This window comes from Triticum aestivum, chromosome 6B, assembly GCF_018294505.1.
Source record: "Triticum aestivum cultivar Chinese Spring chromosome 6B, IWGSC CS RefSeq v2.1, whole genome shotgun sequence".
Lineage (NCBI taxonomy): Eukaryota > Viridiplantae > Streptophyta > Magnoliopsida > Poales > Poaceae > Triticum > Triticum aestivum.
In genome coordinates, this window is record NC_057810.1 from 353,817,772 (window position 1) to 353,836,367 (window position 18,596).

General features: G+C 50.4%; 1 protein-coding gene across 10 annotated transcripts; it reads right to left on the reverse strand.

Annotated features, from left to right (window-relative positions):
• Positions 1–247: 247 nt before the first annotated feature.
• Positions 248–5,425, reverse strand: LOC123137141 (extensin). Of its 10 annotated transcripts, none has more exons than XR_006467791.1 (7): positions 4,673–5,425; positions 4,084–4,141; positions 2,431–2,496; positions 1,862–1,957; positions 1,665–1,791; positions 1,259–1,559; positions 248–728 (listed from the first exon to the last, which is right to left on the reverse strand). XR_006467791.1 is itself a non-coding variant. In XM_044556750.1 (5 exons), the coding sequence occupies exons 1-3, from the start codon at positions 5,359–5,361 to the stop codon at positions 2,458–2,460; spliced, it is 786 nt and encodes a 261-aa protein (XP_044412685.1). In that variant the 5' UTR covers positions 5,362–5,425; the 3' UTR covers positions 248–728; positions 1,259–1,957; positions 2,431–2,457. The 10 variants fall into 10 exon arrangements, 1 of the variants encoding a protein (XP_044412685.1); XR_006467793.1 differs by lacking the exon at positions 4,673–5,425 and adding an exon at positions 4,238–4,666; XR_006467788.1 differs by lacking the exon at positions 4,084–4,141.
• Between the last annotated feature and the right edge of the window lie 13,171 nt (positions 5,426–18,596).

Sequence of the window (18,596 nt, forward strand, 5' to 3'; positions counted from 1 at the left end):
AACATTTTGGGTTGAGCAGTCGAACTTTCATCATCGAATCTGCATGGTTTATATAGCTGAACTAAAATAAACCTTTTCCGCAATAAATGTGCTTGTTTTTTCTTTGTTTTTCTTTGAGCATATATTCCTTACATACAAGTACATGTATAGTAACACACTACAAGTTCACACAGAAACCTGAGATATCCTCACATATTAGTTTTTCTGTAGACAAAGAAAACCCATTATACATATGGTCAACTAGTAATTTTAAATTGTGCTGAAGGCACACAATAAAGAATTAGTCATTCTGTACATCTTGGTGTAATCAAATGTACTGCAGAATTTCCCAAGCAAACATCCACATTTTTTGTGAATTGAACCTTATTCATTTTTTACATAGAACAAACCGAAGTAGCATTTTTTGTGCGGATGGAATCTGCTACAGAGAGAAGCAACCAAAATCATGTCACTTGCCGGCTAGCATCCACGAAAACTGAGACAAAATACAGAAGATCAAACTAATAAAACGCTTGCTACATCCATCAGCAATCATGCATGACCAAGCAATGTGCAAAGCAAAGGCGCTGGTGTTCTCCCAGAGCGTGCTCGACTTGGACGGATGTGCAGCACTTGATGAAGTTGGTGGCCATGACCCGCGATTCTACTTGTACTGGTGTCAACGCTCCACTTGGACGGCTGCCAGCACCCCTGCTGGACGAGCTCATGCCCTGAGTCCTAACAAGAACCTACATAGCATCAAACATTTCAGCTAGAGAAACATGATTTTTTAAGCCTTCTCTGCACTACAAGACATCAAAAGCAGCAATTATACAAAATTTTGATGTACTGAGCCATTGCTTTTTCTGACCTTACAAAATTATGGTCTCTCAAGATCTGAACTAATATACATATTTGTCAACAAACTTATGGTCTCTCGAGATCTGAACTGATTGTGTTACAAGCACACGCACAAATTCCAACGAGCTCATGCAAGTACTGTTAAAAAGATAATCAAGTTCAGTATATTAATTGGGAGAAGTTCAAAAAATAAACTTTTAGAAAGTTGTACTGTTTTTGCTATAACAACTATAGCCATCTTTTTGCCAACCATGTATATTACAGGGTTATAAAATAAGGTTTTTTGAACTGAATTAAAATAATAAATTGTACTGAACACCTAAAGAGCTTGTTCTTTTTCACATCTTCCCAACTACTCAATTAGCAGAACACATGTACGCATTTTAATAGCAGGAGCAAAGTGCGAGAGAAAGACTACCGTGAGAGTGTCGTTGACGCATGCAGGGGACTACCATCAGCTCTGAACTTGGACGGCTACCAGCAACCATTGTGGACCGGCCGGTGGTGGTGTGACCCAACAAGAGGAGGTCGGTGGCTGCGCAATGTGTTGCCAGGGCGATGCATAATAATTAAACTGAACGGATTTTAGATATTGAACTGTATAAAAAAAAGGGCAACCTGGTGCATGTAGCTTGAGCTTTGTTTGGACATGACACGCACATTAGCTTTTGGTTTGAGCTTTGTTTGTTCAGATTTCTGAAGTCCTGCAGCGGTTGTACCTGAACTTGTGCGACGCATTTTTTTATTTAGTTGAAAGCATCTATTTTTTTTCTTCAGAATATGCTACGTGGAAAGAGGAAGGGCGGAGGCATTGAGATGCATACCTAACGCACACATGCAATAATCGCACGCATGCGCACATGTGGTCGACGGCGGCGCTGCGACCTGTGGTCTGCATGCTGCCTTGAATGTGCACCATAGCATTGGCCTGCAGCTGGAGGAGAACGCGTCCTGCAGCTAGAGGACACTACTTTAAGCTGGAGAGATGTGAGTGCACGGTCGTGGGTGACGATGGCCAGACCTCATCGTTGCGTCGGTGAACGGCCTTGGGTGTCGGCGGTGAACGGACTATGGTGCTGACGGTGAACGGCCTAGGAGCTGTTGTGGCTCGAGCGTTCTGCATAAGTATCCGTTAAGAAAAATATGAGCCGTGTATTATCAGCACAAACCACTTCTATAGCTATTCATCTCACTAGCATTTACATAAACTACTAAGTAGCACAAAAAAAGGCTTGCATTAATCTAGCACAAAAAATCACCTCTGTTGGACGCACATAGACTGCTAATGTATTCTAAACTTCCATGGTTGTGCAGCAAAATAAGAAAAAAAAATCCTCTGCCATACTAATAATTTGCAGCACACAAAACTGGCCAACAGTGGCCACCTAGGGATTTATATGAACACCCACCAGGCACAAACGCTACACACAACTCATGAGACAATTTCCTGCACAGAGTGCTTCAGAGATTACTTACAGTTTAGTATGAATTATGTGTAAAAGTATCTAGCACCAATACTATGATGAAATGGATCTTATGCTGTTGCAGGGCATTTTTCATCACAAGAACTATGTTTAGGTTGGCACTCACCACTAAACCAACATTAGGGTTGCAGATCTACATGAATGAAGGCAGAGCATGTGAAAGTCCAAGAGTCTGCACAAATATAGCAAAGGTGAGATAGTCAGTTTGCAGTAATATGTAGTAGCATTTGTAGTATCGGCAACTCTAGTATAAATTCCATGAGTTTCTTGGTAGAAACAACTCCACCAGTAAGTTGTTACTAAATTTAACAATACTCTTTTTTGTTATCTAGCAACAGCAAATGTTTGATTTGAAGAGTGATGCATGGCACAAGAAAAACTTTGATACAGACTAGATGGAAGCAAAAAAATATAGACTAAAATAAGAATTTAACTGAACTAAAATTAGAATATTGAACTGAACTAAATTAGAAATTGAACTGAACTACAATTAGAAATTGAAGGAAACTAAAGTTTTTGCCTTGGAAAACCCACAGTATCAGTATCAGAAACCAATTCTTGGACATGCCGCTGCAGGTTTTAATCCATGTTTTTCAATGTGTATTACGTTCACCACGGGCACCCGAGACCATTCACAAACCATCAGCTATCAGTTCAAGAGTTTGTCCATCAACTAGGCTTTGTCCATGTCGTAGGTACGAGGTCACAGCAGCAATTATTGATAAAATCATTTTTTTCATCCATCAGCTTGTTTTTGTCCATGTTGTAGCTATGAGGGAGAGAGGAGCAACATCACATCGTGAGAGAGGATGCATCATCAGCAGTTCAAGTGTTGGTACAGAGCACTTCTTAAAAAAGATGGAACAGAGAAAGAGTAGTATTGAGATAAGAGACAGGATGGGAGGGAGTACACGGGAGTGGCAGAGGTGGACGACCTGAGTGCTACGTCGTTGAACGGCCTCATGTTGCAGCGGTGAACGGCCTGAGGTGGCCGCGGTGAGCTAGAAACAGTGGGGTTCCAGAGGTGTTGTGTGGCCGTTGGGTCCTGACGGCGGAAGCATCCCGGGCGTGGGCACCGGAGCCAGCCCATCTGCGCGAGGCAGCATGCGCAATGGCTGTGGCGCATCGGCTCGTGCAGCCAGGGGATGGGGGGCGCGTGGGGAGCTGGTGGCGTTCAGTGGCGGGGAGGCGAGAAGGGGAGCTGATGGGCGGCAACGCGTGCGCAAGTCCAGGCGGGCGGCGGCAAACGGATCCGAACTGCTGCCAGCGACGAACTCGGCCACCCTAATGCCATGGGATTGGACTGAGGATGGTGCACTAGGGATAGTTAGCAGCTCGTGGGGCCGATGCTGAGAAGCGGCAGCACGGAGACGACGGTCTTCAAAGCATCTACGACTACAACTTCAAAGCACAAAACTCTCATGTTTTTTGACAGTTTTACTTTTATCTGAACTTATCGGTTTCCTGACTTCGAACTTTCAGAATTGCATACAACAAACTTCTACAAGTTTTCTTTTAATTCTCGATTTTTTTTCCTTTGTGAATTCCTCCAGTTGTAACAATGAGCTTGTTTCTGATTTGAACTCACAGATTCTGTGTAGTGAACTCAACCTGTTTGTGGCTATTTTTTCTTAGAGGAAATTTTGTGATCTGAGACCACTTCCTCTCAGCCTTATACCCTTTTGAACTGATGCCTTCAATTTTTTGACACAATCTTTTTTCTACATAAACAAAATTAACTGAAGGGAAGCTCCTTAACCTGGAAGATGTACTGAAAATGCACGCTATAGTGACCTGAAGAACCACCAATTGTTGAACTGAAATACACGAGAAGGAGCATTTACATCCAGGGTAACTCTATGTTACACAACAATAACTGAATATATATGTCTATAAGTTGAAGGGTAACCGACCTCAAGATGCCACTTCCTATGAGCCTTATACATCTTCCTACCAATATTCATCTATTTTTTAGTTGCTGCCTTTGAGTTTTTTACGCATCTTGCCAAAAGAAAATGGACCAAAATTTCAAAGATGAACTGAAAAATATGAACATAATTTGAGTAGATGGATGATGGCAAATGATGAGCAACACGTTTGCTTCTCTTCTTGGCCTAAACTGTACATACACAAAGGATCTGCCCCGGCATAGCTAATTGAGATCTCTAGCTAATTAACCCAGCCACAAGACACATCCCATCACACAACACTTTGCATACGCACATTATCTATTCCCAGAAATTCTTTTACTGAAGTTGAGAGCAACAAGTTTGAGATTATCAGTAGTACACCCACCATACCAATTTTCGAACTGAACTTCTTGGCGTTCAAAAGTTCAGAAATTTAACCTCTTTTGTAGTTCTCCACGTGCGGTGGGTTGTCGGGGCGGCGTTGAACCGGCACTCGTGGCGGATGTGAACGGCCTGGGTATGTACAGTTTAGGTTCGGGCGGCGGCTTCTCTTCTTGGCCTACGCGCTGAAGTGGCGGGGCGCATAGCCGGCAGGAGGCTCGGGCGGCGGCGGGACGCGGGATGGCCGGGCGGCGGCGGGACGCGGGATGGCCGGGCGGCGGCGGGACGCGGGATGGCCGGGCGGCGGCGGGGCGTGGGATGGCGGGCGGCTGCGGGGCGGAGGAAGGTTGCCTGCGGCGCGAAAGAAGGAGGCTGGCTGGGCGGTAGAGGACGGCGACGGACGCGGCAGCATCACGACAGCGCGTGGTAAGAAGGGGAGATTGGCGACGACGCGTGGGTAAGGTGGGGCGGGAGGCTGGCGGCAACAGCGCGTGGATAGGGATGGACGGGCGGCCGGCGGCGGCAGCGCAAGGGTAGGGAGGGGCGGTCGGTCGACGGCAGCAGCGCGTGGGTAGGGTGGGGCGGGCGGCCGTCGGCAGCGGCGCGTGAGTAGGGTGGGGTGGCCGGTCGGCAGCGGCGCGTGAGTAGGGTGGGGCGGCCGGTCGGCGCACGGGCAGGGGAGGAAGGAGGAGGAGCACCGGCGGGGATGTTGGGATCGGGAGGGAGGTGGGAGGGTGTGGGAGCATGGGTTCGAGGTCAGTGGGTCGTGCGCAGTGTTTTTTGTTTCGGTTCGTACAGGTTCGGGCTGGTGGGCTGGTTCTCGCGATATTGTGTCGTGTGTGTGTATATATATATATTGGAAAAATCCATCCTACCCTCGATTTCGACAGATACTATATACAATATACAAAACACAAGTGGTGGTAACTACCACTGCTTGTAGGAAACATTTATCATATATATATATATATTATAAAGTAACTGTAACAGATGATTTGGCAGTTCGAATTAGACGGATAGATTTCATGAGCTTCTTGGAAATAAAAACCAATTTTTACGGTCCTCTTGCAATCTTCTATATGGCACCTTTTTCAGCTCTTCGATGCCACTATAAACTAGTTTGGTACAATTTTTCCTAAAGAAGCAATCGGGTAATAGACCGGGGGCTTGACCATAATACTCGCCCTACGCTTCAAGCCCGACACTATCTTTTCTCTTTGTGTTCGGCGTCTTGGATATTGCATTATATGCACTGGTTCCGATTATGTCTTGGGTCAATAGTTGCATTGCCCGACTCCTGTGTTTACCTTCTTACGTTTCGCATGTTCAGCTAAGAAGGTAAAGGGAGAACTACTGCGATTGTACTTCCGGGTAGCCTGATTAAGAACCTCAGTGGAGAAAACCAAAAACTGACTATCATAATAAGCGAGAACTGGTCGGCATCCGATGACAAGTGTTAAACTAAAAATTGATAGCGATTACCCCGTGTTATGCAAAGGGTTTGTCCTTACACAGACCACGTAATAAAGGCATACGCCTCGGCTCTAACGAACATCACAACAAATCGGGGGCTAGCCCCCGCAGTCAAGCTCCTATGGCTAAGTGAAGGTAATAAAGCTGCATAGTGTGATTGCCTTGTTCCCCTCATGCACTACCGCCTCCGGGCAACGAAACGTCGGCTAAGGCTCACAGTGCGGGGGGCGAAACACCCCTCATAGTATCTACATGGGGGCTGAAGCCGACAACTGGCAACTTTCAGATCCAAACGGTTGCACAGGAGTCAAAATAAATAACAAACAGATTCAAGCATGATAAACCATACAAAGGGCTGCATTATAAAGCTAAATGCCTAATTGTTATCCAGTACATAATAGTTCACTCAAGGATTACATATTTAGGACACTGATCCTCTATCGCCCAAGCACCATCCGTAACAACGGGGAAATACTGCTCAGGACGACGATGCTCCTTTCCAATAGGCGGGGGACCAGTGGCCATATCAACTGGCTTGATCTTAGGCCAGTGCACCATGGCCCTCACGAAGGTCATCCGAGCTTCCTCGATGAACATGAGCACTTCACAGCATCAACCCGAGAGGACGCGTCACACAGCTTCTACACCAGGCCAAAGTAACTTCTCGGTATTGGCTCTATGGGCCACAGCCGGACACAGAGGTCCTTCATGGCGGGCTCAGCCATCCGATGCAGCACCATCAGTTGCTTCATCTGGTTGCTCAGAAGGGGAGGGTGTTCGGGCGCCTAAAACTGCGCCTAGAACAACTTGTGTTTGGTATCACCCTCCCGAGCTGCATAATGCGTCGCCGCATCCGCTGCACTCCCCGGGAGCTCCGCAAACGCGCCTAAGGAATGCCAAACTCATGTGAGCAATGCGAACCTGTGGCCGCCAAAGACACTCTGCATAAGTATGGCTTACCATCAGCGATTTGCTTCACTTGACGAAGCTCTTCGCGGGCACCCCGTGTCTCTGTCCTTGCCTCTTGGACCTCCTGCTTCACCTTGGACAACTCAGAGGCCTGATCTTTATTCTTCTGCTCAAGGTCCTCACATTTAGTGATGACATCCTTGAGCTCTTGCTGCACTTCAGCCACTCTGGCATCGTGCTTCCCACTCATGGTTTTCACTGTCTTGAGTTTGGCGGCCGCATGCTCGGCCGTAGCCTTCTGTTCGGCCGCCTCCTCGGCCTTCTTCAATTTGGCCCAGTGGCCCTCGACCTCCGCACTAGCGGTAGCAAACATGATTAAAGAACCTTCTTGCTTAGGGATAATCCCGAATACTTTGATCGACAAGATAAAAGGTAAAGTCTCGACTGGGCTAACCTTGTGCCTCGTGGAACCGCTTGTTGACAAGGTCGGGCTCCTCATCGGAGCTTTTGAGCTTCCGATTCATCTCTTCCAGCATCACAACATTAACGGCCGCCGCCAGTGATAAGGCCTGCAATAATAAAAACAAACTCACATAGTTCAAATTCCTCTGCCAAGATTTTCAATCCTGATAGAGTCTCGGGGGCTGCTATATACAAGGGGTACATAACTTTGTTCACACATCCGCTTTGTGGAAAAAACATTACATGGCTTACCTCAAACCCCGTCAGGAGGCCACCGAAAGCTTCCTTCAGTCCGCTGTTAACGGATCGAATACTTTGCAACAACACACCATTAGGGTGCGGTGCTCCGCGATGATAGAGGATTTGTTCAAGGCCTCCTCCATCACTTCCGGCTACCCAGCCGCAACTCGGTTGCCGGTGTTCGGCGCTGGCGGTGGGGCCCCGACTCATCCTTCGGCGGAAGGCGGAATTGACGCCTATAGGGGGCTTGGGGGCTCCGAAGCCGTCTTTCGGGTGGCTCGGATTGACAGGGCTCTCCCTCTTTGTTCACCAGGAGGGATCCCTCCTCCTGGTCTTTGGTGACCGAGGTGTTGACCTCAGCCATGATCTTGTCACCACCACCTCCCTTGTCCGAGACGGGAGGGATCCTTTGGGAAAGCACCTCCCCGGCCTCCCCAATGACCGAAGGGGGCGGAGAGGTCCCCTTTGAGACTTGGTCAGTAGGGAGGTCGCACGGTGGCTACGACACAAAACGCATTCACTCGACCAATAATGGACTAACAAAAATGAATATTTGAGGTATATTCGGGTTTATACCTCTCGGCGTGGGGCTTGACCCTTGGGTTCCTCTCTGGAACCTTCTCGAATGCCACGGACTCCTCATCGAAGTCCCAACTATCGTCGAGCAGGACCAGCTTGGGCCTGCACTACTTCTTTGGGGGCATGAGGAGGCTCCTCCCCCTCTATGTTGTCAGACGCTGCCCTCTTATTCGAACGGGAGGGGTCGCTCTCCTCCTCGTCTTCTTCCTCCTCCCCTGTTGGGCGGAGGGAGTCTGGGTGTCTTCAGATTTGTTGTCCGGATGCCTTTTGGGGCGGAGGCCTTCCTTGGCCCCGACACCTTCTTCTTCATCTTTTCCTTCTATGGTGGGACGGTCAGCATCTCCTCTAGCAGGGTTGACTGGGGGTCTTTGGGCAGTGGGGCTGGGCTGTCGATCTTCTTGGCCTGCTTGAGCCATCCCTGAGAAGGGACAAAAGAGAGAGTTAAATATATGGAGAAGTGCAAACATATGAACACGGAGAGGATAGAACTTCGTTACCTCCTTTGGGGGGTGTTCGGCGTCGAGGCCGATGTCCTCCTTCTTGGCCGTCACGTCTTTTGAGGCTTAAACAACACCTTACATAGCTTAGCATGGGTGGTGCCGTAGAAGTATTGTACGGTGACCGGATATGTAAGCTGGTAAGACCACATCAGGGTGGCCCTCTGTTGACAAGGGAGGAGGCGGTGGCAGAGCATCACCTGAACCACGTTGGCCAGCTTGGCGCCTGCCTTTATCATGTTGGAGATGCGCTTCTGCAGCGCCTCCACCTCCACAGTAGACCCCCAATCCAGACCCTTCCTGGTCCATGAAGTTAGCCTCGCTGGGGTCCGAATCTGAATTTGGGAGCCGCCGTTGATGCCGCATCTCGTGGTTCAGTAATGTAGAACCACTCCTTCTGCCAGACCTTAACGGTCTCTATGAATGTGCCCTCCGGCCACTTGAGCAGGGCAAGCTTGTTGATCATCGCCTCGCCGCAGTCCCCCTGTTGGCTATAGACTATCTTTGACTTGATGTTGAAGACTTTTATCCATAGGCTGAAGTGCAGCTAGACTCGCAAGAAGGCCTCGCAGATGACGATGAAGGCCGAGATGTGCAGGAAAGAGTCTGGAGCCAGATCTTGAAAATCCAGCCCGTAGAAGATCATCAGCCCCGTGACAAAGGGGTGGAGCGGGAAGCCCAGTCCCTGAATGAAGTGGGGGATGAACACCACCCTCTTGTCTGGCCGCGGTGTGGCTATAACCTGACCTTCCTCCGGGGCTCGGAGTGCGACATCGACCGGCAAGCAGCCGACATGTTTCAGGTCCTCAATATCGTTGTTGGTGATGATCGAGGCCTCCCACTTGCCCTTGGCGCTAGATCCGACCATCACAGAATTGAGGGGATGGCTAGGAAGGAAGTGTTCGCGAAGAGGTGGTTTGGGGCACTGGAGCTCTACAGATTGGGAAGGCAAGGGCGAGAGGAGGAAGAAGGCGTACACTGATGTGGACAGCTGCTCCCATTTTATAAACCACAGTAAGGCCAACGGTCCTTTAGTTGTGCCACGGGTCTCGTCATTTCCCGATATGCTCATAGCGTTATGCGCGAGTGGGGGAATTCAAATCATTGACCATATCCCTACGTTTGGAGAGTGCCAATGGAGAAGCTGCCTTGAACCATGGATCGGGCCTTCACTATGTTTCGATGTTTATGACCGGGCGTGATGCTTCGCCGAAAAGTTGTCAAGCGGGGCCATTGTGTACGTTTGGACAGTTGGCCTTCGGGACTAAGCAACACTGAAAGTTTGGATTCTGAACATTGCCCAATTATCACACGGGCGAACTCATGCTAGGCAGCTCTTGGAACCTGATTGAAGGAAACTGTGTCAAATATAAAGAAGGACAGGAACTCACCCCGTAAGCCAGAGACATCGTGTTCATCAAGATATCAAGACATGGTGAAGCACCAGCATTGGAGGCAAGTTCGGGGGCTATTGAGGGAGTCCCTATCACGGGAAACCATGACCACATATGGGACCAAGGGTCCGTTGCTGGTTCGGCAGGGGGGATATCACGTTGCACAAAGAGCAGAGGAGCGTGGGGCAGCGCGGCAGAAATCACATAGGCAATTTTACCCAGGTTCGGGCCGCTGTGAGGCGTAAAAACCCTACTTATGCTTTGGTGGATTGATGGTGGAAGAATGGTGGTGGAGCGTAGTACACTTGCCCGGCAGGGGCGATAGTGGCTACGTGCGTATGAGCGTGTGGGTATTCAACTTTCTAACCCCTTTCTAGGGTTGCCATGGGCCTCCTTTTATAGATTAAGGGGCCACCACAATGGCAAAATCAGTCATTATGCACTAATAAGATAGCAAACAGTGCTATCAACCTAACTCTGCATGATGACAGGGCGCATTAAATGCACTGCTCAACGTCACATCGTTGCTTGCCCGGCAAGCCTTGCAAGGCTATTTTGCAGCTTCACGCCTGCTTGCTTGACACTTCGCAGGAAGGGTGTCATCTGTAGGTATTTCTGTAGAAAGAGGCTGTCATGTGGCGAATGGCTGCCACTTAATCACTTTGCGGCTTGACACCGCATTGATTGACGACGTGGGGCGTGGCGGAGTGGTTGGTGAGGTTGTTTTTCCCTCTGTGTGTCCCGGCAGGCCCTGCCGGGACGTCTTGGATGTTCTCTTCCGGTGGTGGCTCCGCCCTCGTCGAGCTCATCTGCCAGGCAACGGAGGCTTTTCTCCTAATGGTATCTTACTTCTCTGGCTTGGCCTTGGTCCTCTTGTTCTGCTTGTTGGTCCTTCGAAGATCTTGGTCTCCCGTACTTTGGCATGGCCTAGTGCCATAATCTTGTTCCCATGCCTATGCACATTCTGGGCAACAGACCCTGGGTTTGTTGCACCGACAGAACCCCCGGGCCTGCCCTGATCGTGCCGCCGAGCGTCGTTGGGGTAGGCCCTCATAAGTGCACAGGTAGGGGCGCTGAAGAGGCTGGTCTCTTGAGGTCTTCTTTGCTTCTTCATTAATCTCGAGTCCAGGCCAGTTCCCGTTTTCCAGTGGGTCGTGTAAATCTAATGGTGGTGGGGCTACTCTTGTAATGGCCCGTGAATGACTTTAACGCACGGGGTGGAAACTGCCAATTCACTCTTCCCACCACGCCCTTATCCTCAGCCACGTATGCTGCATGCATCGCGTAGGATAAGTAACGAAGGTGCATGGCGTGGGAGAGCATTAGGGCGAGGGCCCGACCTTCTTGAATTGGCGGAGGAGGACGGCGGTCGCTCGTTGAGGGAGCGGCTCCCCTCCTTGGCCTGCCTATAAAAGGAGGAGAGAAGGGGGATCTGAGCCATCCATCTCTGCACCCCTTCTTCCTGTCCTCTACCACTTGCTGGTTATGTTGAAGAAAAGAGCCTGGGGCTAGGCCCCTGGCTTTAGTTTAGAGCTTCTCACGGATCCAAAGGGGGGTGTTCGTACGGTGCGGTGACAATGTTGGAGGTGGCGACTCTGGTGTGCTCGTCGCCGGGTCGCCTGTAGCCTTGATTTTAGTGGGAGGGGATGTGAACGACACCATGCCAAGGCCGGTAGTGGGTGCGGAGCGTGGTAGTCGGTCGCTCCCCATTGTTCATTCCTTCATGATACTGAGGAGGAGTCGCGGGAAGGGTTCAACTCTGACAAAGGCGAACCCGACTCCCCCTGGGCATCACCCTCTGGACGTGTCGGAGGGCTTCTTGCTTCCATACACGTCTTCGGGACGTGTAGTGGTTTCTGACGTCAGGGCCATTGGGGATGACCATGCTCTCTGTGGGGTAAACCAGAGAGCATGGTGTCAGGTGCGGCTATCATGCTAAGGTCTTTAGGTGGCAGTGATGCGGATGGCGATGGCAACCCACGACGCGTAAAGTTCGGGGACGATCGTTTTGATGAGCCGTGTTTGCTGGTGACTCCGCATCCTCCATCTGGTACTCCAGCAGTGTCACCATCCGCGCCTTCCCTCTCGTTTCTTCCTGGGGAGGCGCCGAATGCCAGTTGGGTCCGCCACCGGCCTCCTCGACCTCTTCCTAAAGGATATGGACAAGGCGAAAGGCATCATGGGGCACTTATCTTTTTTGAATCTTAAACCTATAGGCACTTGCCAAAATTTAATTCAAATAATGTAATCTCTCGAGTCTATGTTTGTTTTCTATAAGGCTTATACTTGTATGATCAGCATATTAATGAAAAATATGAGCCTTGTCGGGAACTCGTGCATTGCTACGTCTTGAGCTTACGTTCGTTTTCCTTGAAGAGGAAAGGGTGATGCAGCAATAGTAGCGTAAGTATTTCCCTCAGTTTTTGAGAACCAAGGTATCAATCCAGTAGGAGGCTCCTCAAAAGTCCCACGCACCTACACAAACAAACAAAGAACTCGCAACCAACACAATAAAGGGGTTGTCAATCCCTTCACGGCCACTTGCGAAAGTGAGATCTGATAGAGATAGTGTGATAAGATAAATATATTTTTGGTATTTTATAATATGGATTGGAAAAGTAAAGATGCAAATAAAAGTAGATTGAAAGCTTATATGATAAAAGATAGACCTGGGGGCCATAGATTTCACTAGTGGCTTCTCTCAAGATAGCATAAGTATTACGGTGTTTGAACAAATTACTGTCGAGCAATTGATAGAAAAGGAATAATTATGAGATTATCTAGGCATGATCATGTATATAGGCATCACGTCTGCGACAAGTAGACCGACTCCTGCCTGCATCTACTACTATTACTCCACACATCGACCGCTATCCAGCATGCATCTAGAGTATTAAGTTCATAAGAACAGAGTGACGCATTAAGAAAGATGACATGATGTGGAGGGATAAACTCATGCAATATGATATAAACCCCATCTTTTTATCCTCGATGGCAACAATACAATACGTGCCTTGCTGCCCCTGCTGTCACTCGGAAAGGACACCGCAAGATTGAACCCAAAGCTAAGCATTTCTCCCATTGCAAGAAAGATCAATCTAGTAGGCCAAACCAAACTGATAATTCGAAGAGACTTGCAAAGATAACTCAATCATACATAAAAGAATTCAGAGGAGATTCAAATATTTCTCATAGATAAACTTGATCATAAACCCACAATTCATCGGATCTTGACAAACACACTGCAAAAAGAGTTACATCGAATATATCTCCAAGAAGATCGAGGGGAACATGGTATTGAGATCCAAAAAGAGAGAAGAAGCCATCTAGCTAATAACTATGGACCCAAAGGTCTGCGGTAAACTACTCACAACTCATCGGAGGGGCTATGGTGTTGATGTAGAAGCCCTCCATGGTCGATTCGCCCTTCGGCGGAGCGCCGGCGAAGGCTCCCAGATGGGATCTCGCGGATACAAAAGGTTATGGCGGTGGAACTAGGTTTTTGTGGCTTGTTCTGATATTCTCGGGGTACGTGGGTATATATAGGAGGAAGAAGTAGGTCGGTGGCTGCCCGAGGGGCCCACGAGATAGGGGGCGCGCCCTACAGGGGTGGGCGCGCCCTCCACCCTCGTGGCTATCGTGGTTCTAAGCCTGACAGTAGAGTGGGGGTAGGTATGGAGAGGCAAGGTCCTAGCTATGGAGAGGTTGTAAGCACAAAGGATGTACGAGTTCAGGCCCTTCTCAGAAGAAGTAACAGCCCTACGTCTCGGAGCCCGGAGGCAGTCGAGTGGATTATGAATGTATGAATTACAAGGTGCCGAACCCCTCTGCCTGTGGAGGAGGGTGGCTTATATAGAGTGCGCCAGGACCCTAGCCAGCCCACGCAGGAGAGGGTTTAAGGTGAGTTAAGTCTGGGGCGTTACTGGTAACGCCCCATATAAAGTGCCTTTACTATCATAAAGTCTACTTGATTACAGGCCGTTGCAGTGCAGAGTGCCTCTTGACCTCCTGGTGGTCGAGTGAGTCTTCGTGGTCGAGTCCTTCAGGCCAGTCGAGTGAATCCTCGTTGGTCGACTGGAAGGCGACCTCTTCTAAGGATGTCCTAGGGTAAGTTACTTGGATCAGGTCCATGATCCTACCCTAGGTACACAACCCCATCATTAGCCCCCGAATGGATCGAGGCTTCGAGTGAAGAAGGAGTTGATGTCGTTTCCGATTAACCTTTGTGCTCCGGTTGTGCGCTGTTCTGGACCAAAGAATCCCTTTGTCGACAGGAAACAAATTGCCTTCAGTCAACTTGATCCATTCTGTTTTTGCGTCGAGTGATCTTTCAGGCTTCGACGATCTCCGAGCGACGGATCGCCGGAAACACCGCGCCTGACAAACTGATTTGTTGCTCGCGGATTCCGCGGGATGCGAAATTTTGGGGCGCGCGCGAAGCGGGGCGGACCGCGGCGTTCGGATGGGACGGGGCATGGACGCCTCGATCTCCGCGCCGCCTTTTTCGCCACGTATCCCGCCTGCATAACTGTTCCAGATATGATTAGATTGCCCGGGCCCACCTGTCATCCACTCGGAAGGGACCTTATAAATGTGCCCGGCGAGGATTTCTGTGCTGCGCCTTAGCATTCTTCCCCTCTCTCTGCTTCCTTCCACCCTGCTCAGCATGCTCGCTCTCGCTCCCGCACCACTTCCCTTTGCGCATCTCGCCGGCGACCATGGCCAAGGAGAAGACGGCGGCGCTGGAGCGCGCAAAGAAGGCGTCAGCATCGGAGAAGGCGAAAGGAAGATCCACCAGCCGCGGAGGGTCCTCGTCCAGATCCCGCCTGCCGAAGGGCTGGGTCCAAGGAGACTGGATCCAGTCGACCATCACGGAGAATGACCTCCTCGACATGGCCAACGAGGGCTTGATCCCCCACGGAGCTGCGAGGCTTCCGGGGAAGGAGTGGCAGCCCCAGCCAGAAGAGGGTGAGTGTGTGCTTTTGGCCACCCATGTTGATCGCGGGTTTTCCTTGCCACCGAGTGTTTTCTTTCGTGGCTTTTTGAACTTCTTCGGAGCGCAGCTCCACCACTTTACCCCAAACTCCATTGCCTATCTTGCCGCGTTCGTGTCCATGTGTGAGGGTTTCTTGGGCTGTCGACCGCACTGGGGTTTGTTCAAACATATATTCACGTGTCGATCTCAGACCGTGAAGAAGGCGAGCCCAGGTGATGAGAGAACCCGAGTCGTCCAAATGTGCGGAGGCCTGGGGATTCAGGTGAGGAATAAGAGCACCTTCCCGCCCATGACCTTTCCCGAGTCCGTCAGAGGCTGGCAGTCGACTTGGTTCTACTGCCAGGTCCAGTCGACGCCAGGGCAGTCGAGTGGACTCCCTCCGTTCACCATGGACCGAGTGAGCAAGCCTTCCCCTCTGAAGCTGATTCTGGAGGAGAAAGCTGACGTGAAGATGTTGATGGAGCGCGTGGTGCAGTTGGTTCGGGAGGGAGTGACGGGCATGGACCTCCTGGAGGTTTTCCTCAGGCGTCGCATCCAGCCTCTCCAGTTCCGGAGCCACTGCATGTGGTTGTACTGTGGGACCGAAGACGAGACTAGAGTCCATCCAGAAGCAGTCGACGATGTCACTCTGGAAAGATGGATGGTAGCTGTCACCGGAAACAAGGACAACCCACGCGGAGCCAGAAGGATTCCTCCACTCGACCACAACAGTGATCCAAATAAGGTACACTTGCCCTGCTCTCCACTGCATTCTTGTCGCATTCATCTCTGTTTACTCTGCCGACTGGTCGACTGATCATTGTCTTGATATCTGCTAGGCCCTCACCGAGCTGTACTCGATGCCCAATAGGGCACAAACTCCGACTGAGGAGGGTGAGGCGAGTGGGGGCGAGAGCCAGGACGAGGAGGAATGGGACTCGGACGTTGCAGGGGACGACGACGACGATGATGATGACGACGGCGATGATGATGACGTCGAAGACGAGGAGGAAGAGGAGGAGGTCGTGCCACCGCACTCGGAAAGGCGGTCGAAGCTCGTCCACGACCCTTCGACTGAACGTGGCAAGGGGGTTGCGACGCAGTCGACCAAGCGCCCTAGGACCACTTCTCCAGCGCCGACGGAAAAGGCGCCGAAGCAGCCTAGGGGGGCTCCGCCAAAGCCGACCAAGCTCCTGCCGGAGATGAAGGTGTCCATCCCCACCATATCAGGGTAATTGTGCTGCTCATATTTTCTTATTCTGTGCGAACTTTATCTCTGGTCGACGCTGAAGTTAGTCGACTGATCCTTTGGAGTTGCAGTGCTGCTACTTCTGAGACCTCGGCCCGGGCTGATGACCACGAGATGGAGGATGCAGCAACTTCGAATCCAGGTACTGTGTTCTTAACACCGTTCTTAGTCGACTGACTCGCGATCTCTGATCCTGATCCTTCTCCGCAGCTCCACCCAACACTGTTATCAATCTCCCTGACGACGACGAGGATGAAGAACCACTGACACGCAGGAGGAGTCGGAAAGCGTCCGCCAGTAAGGTACCTCAGGATGTGACGGCGCCTGAGATTCTGACTGTGGAGGAAGGGAACACCACTCGACACACGGTGTCCTTCGCAAATCCACTGACGAGTGCTCAGCAGCCCTCCCTCTTTACGACGCACCACGTCCCAGAGGACCAAGCTGGCGCAGCGAAGCAGGCAATACGCCAGGCGGGACTCATGATGGAGCAGCTGAAGACCATCCGGGACGCGAGCCAGGCAGCTTATGACGCCAGTTCTGCCCTCCAAAGCAATGTCCAGGTCAATCGACCGCTGTTTGTTCTGTTGGATATGCTACCAAAAACTTTTCTTTTCCGGAATTTATATTAGTCACCCACTGGGTGTGTCGAATAAACTCCGTGTTAGCGGGGGCACGCTGAGTGCACCCGCTGGGTGTAGTCCCCAAGGCTAAGGTCGACTGCTGGTAGTCGGCCTTAGGCTTTATGATGTCAATCTTTCTGTCAGTCGACTGGTCGACTGGACTTCACAAACCGGTGGGGGCACGCTGAGTGCACCCACTGGGTGTAGTCCCCAAGGCTAAGGTCGACTGCTGGCAGTCGGCTTTAGGCTTTATGACGTCAATTTTTCTTTCAGTCGACTATGTCGACTGGATTTCACAAACCGGTGGGGGCACGCTGAGTGCACCCACTGGGTGTAGTCCCCGAGACTGTGGTCGACTGCTTGCAGTTGATCACAGTCTTAGAGAATGCATCTCTCTTTTTTTTTGAGGTCGACTGGTCGACTTTGTCTTCAACAGGATTAGTGGGGGCACGCTGAGTGCACCCACTGGGTGTAGTCCCCGAGACTACGGTCGAATGCTTGTATTTGGCTGTAGTCTTAGAAACGTGTGTTTATCCCTTTTTCACTCGGAAGTGAATTATATTTGACATTTAGTCGATTGGTTCTTCACAGAACTCCTGTGATCTTGTGGCTCGCTACTCAGAGCTGGAACAAAAACATACTCAAGTCGAGCTGAGCTTGAAGCTGGTTCAGGAGAAGCTGACAAAGGCAAAGGAGGAGATCGAAGGTATGTTTGGTGAGACCCTGACGACTGCTTTTCCCCTTGCTTGTTTCAGCATCTGATCTTGCTGTAACTTGCAGGTAAGGTAAGGGAGGCCCAGCAGAAGAAAGACCTTGAGCTAGCTGAGAAGATCAAGCTTGCTGACGAGAAGTTAGCTTCAGTCACCAAGCTCGAACAAGACAATACCAATCTGAAAGCTGCTCTTGGGATTGCCAACAAGGAGGTCAGTCGACTGAAAACTGACAAAGCTGCCCTGACCGACCAAGTCAGCAAATTGACTGAGAAGAAAACTGAACTGGAGGCCTTCCTGAGTGGCCTTGCCAAGAAGTTGTTCCTTATGCTTGAAGGTAGACCTCCATGTTTGGCAAATATTTCCAATTGTGGCTTTTTCCATTCGACTATCTCCTTGACTTAGTGATCACCCTTGCAGAATTTTGTCAAAACTTTGAAGAAGAAACCAGCCGACTGGAGCCAAACCTTGACCCCGTCAATTCTCCGGTGAACGACGAAGTTGCCATGGATGTTTTCCGACTGGAGTCTCGTGTTGCAGCTGTCGTGGACTATCTCGCAAGGCTGAAGGCCGCCACATCTCGCATCGACTCGACGCTCTAGCCTGAGGAGACACTTCAGAATGACCTTGAGTCGCTGATGGCCCGCTTGAACACGATCCCTGGTCGAGTGCAGGAGTGGAAGAAGTCCTCGGCTCGGTGTGGTGCAGATGTCGCTCTGTGTCTGGCCCGAGTCCACTGCAAAGATGCGCGAGAAGAGAAGCTGGCGGCCCTTCGGGTGGCCAATACCAAGAAGCACGACTTCAGATCCTTTATGGAAACTTTCCTTGCAGCTGCCACTCGGATCGCCGACGGGATTGACCTTGATGAAT

What these genes read in the sequence shown, in the direction of transcription:
- LOC123137141 (XM_044556750.1), bottom strand. Translation starts at nt 5,361, where the DNA reads ATGCTCCCACACCCTCCCACCTCCCTCCCGATCCCAACATCCCCGCCG. An exon ending in CGTGGAGAACTACAAAAGAG is followed by an intron (nt 4,142 to 4,672) that starts GTTAAATTTCTG and finishes CGTGTATTTCAG; the next exon opens with TTCAACAATTGGTGGTTCTT. An exon ending in ATTTTCAGTACATCTTCCAG is followed by an intron (nt 2,497 to 4,083) that starts GTTAAGGAGCTT and finishes ATATTTGTGCAG; the next exon opens with ACTCTTGGACTTTCACATGC.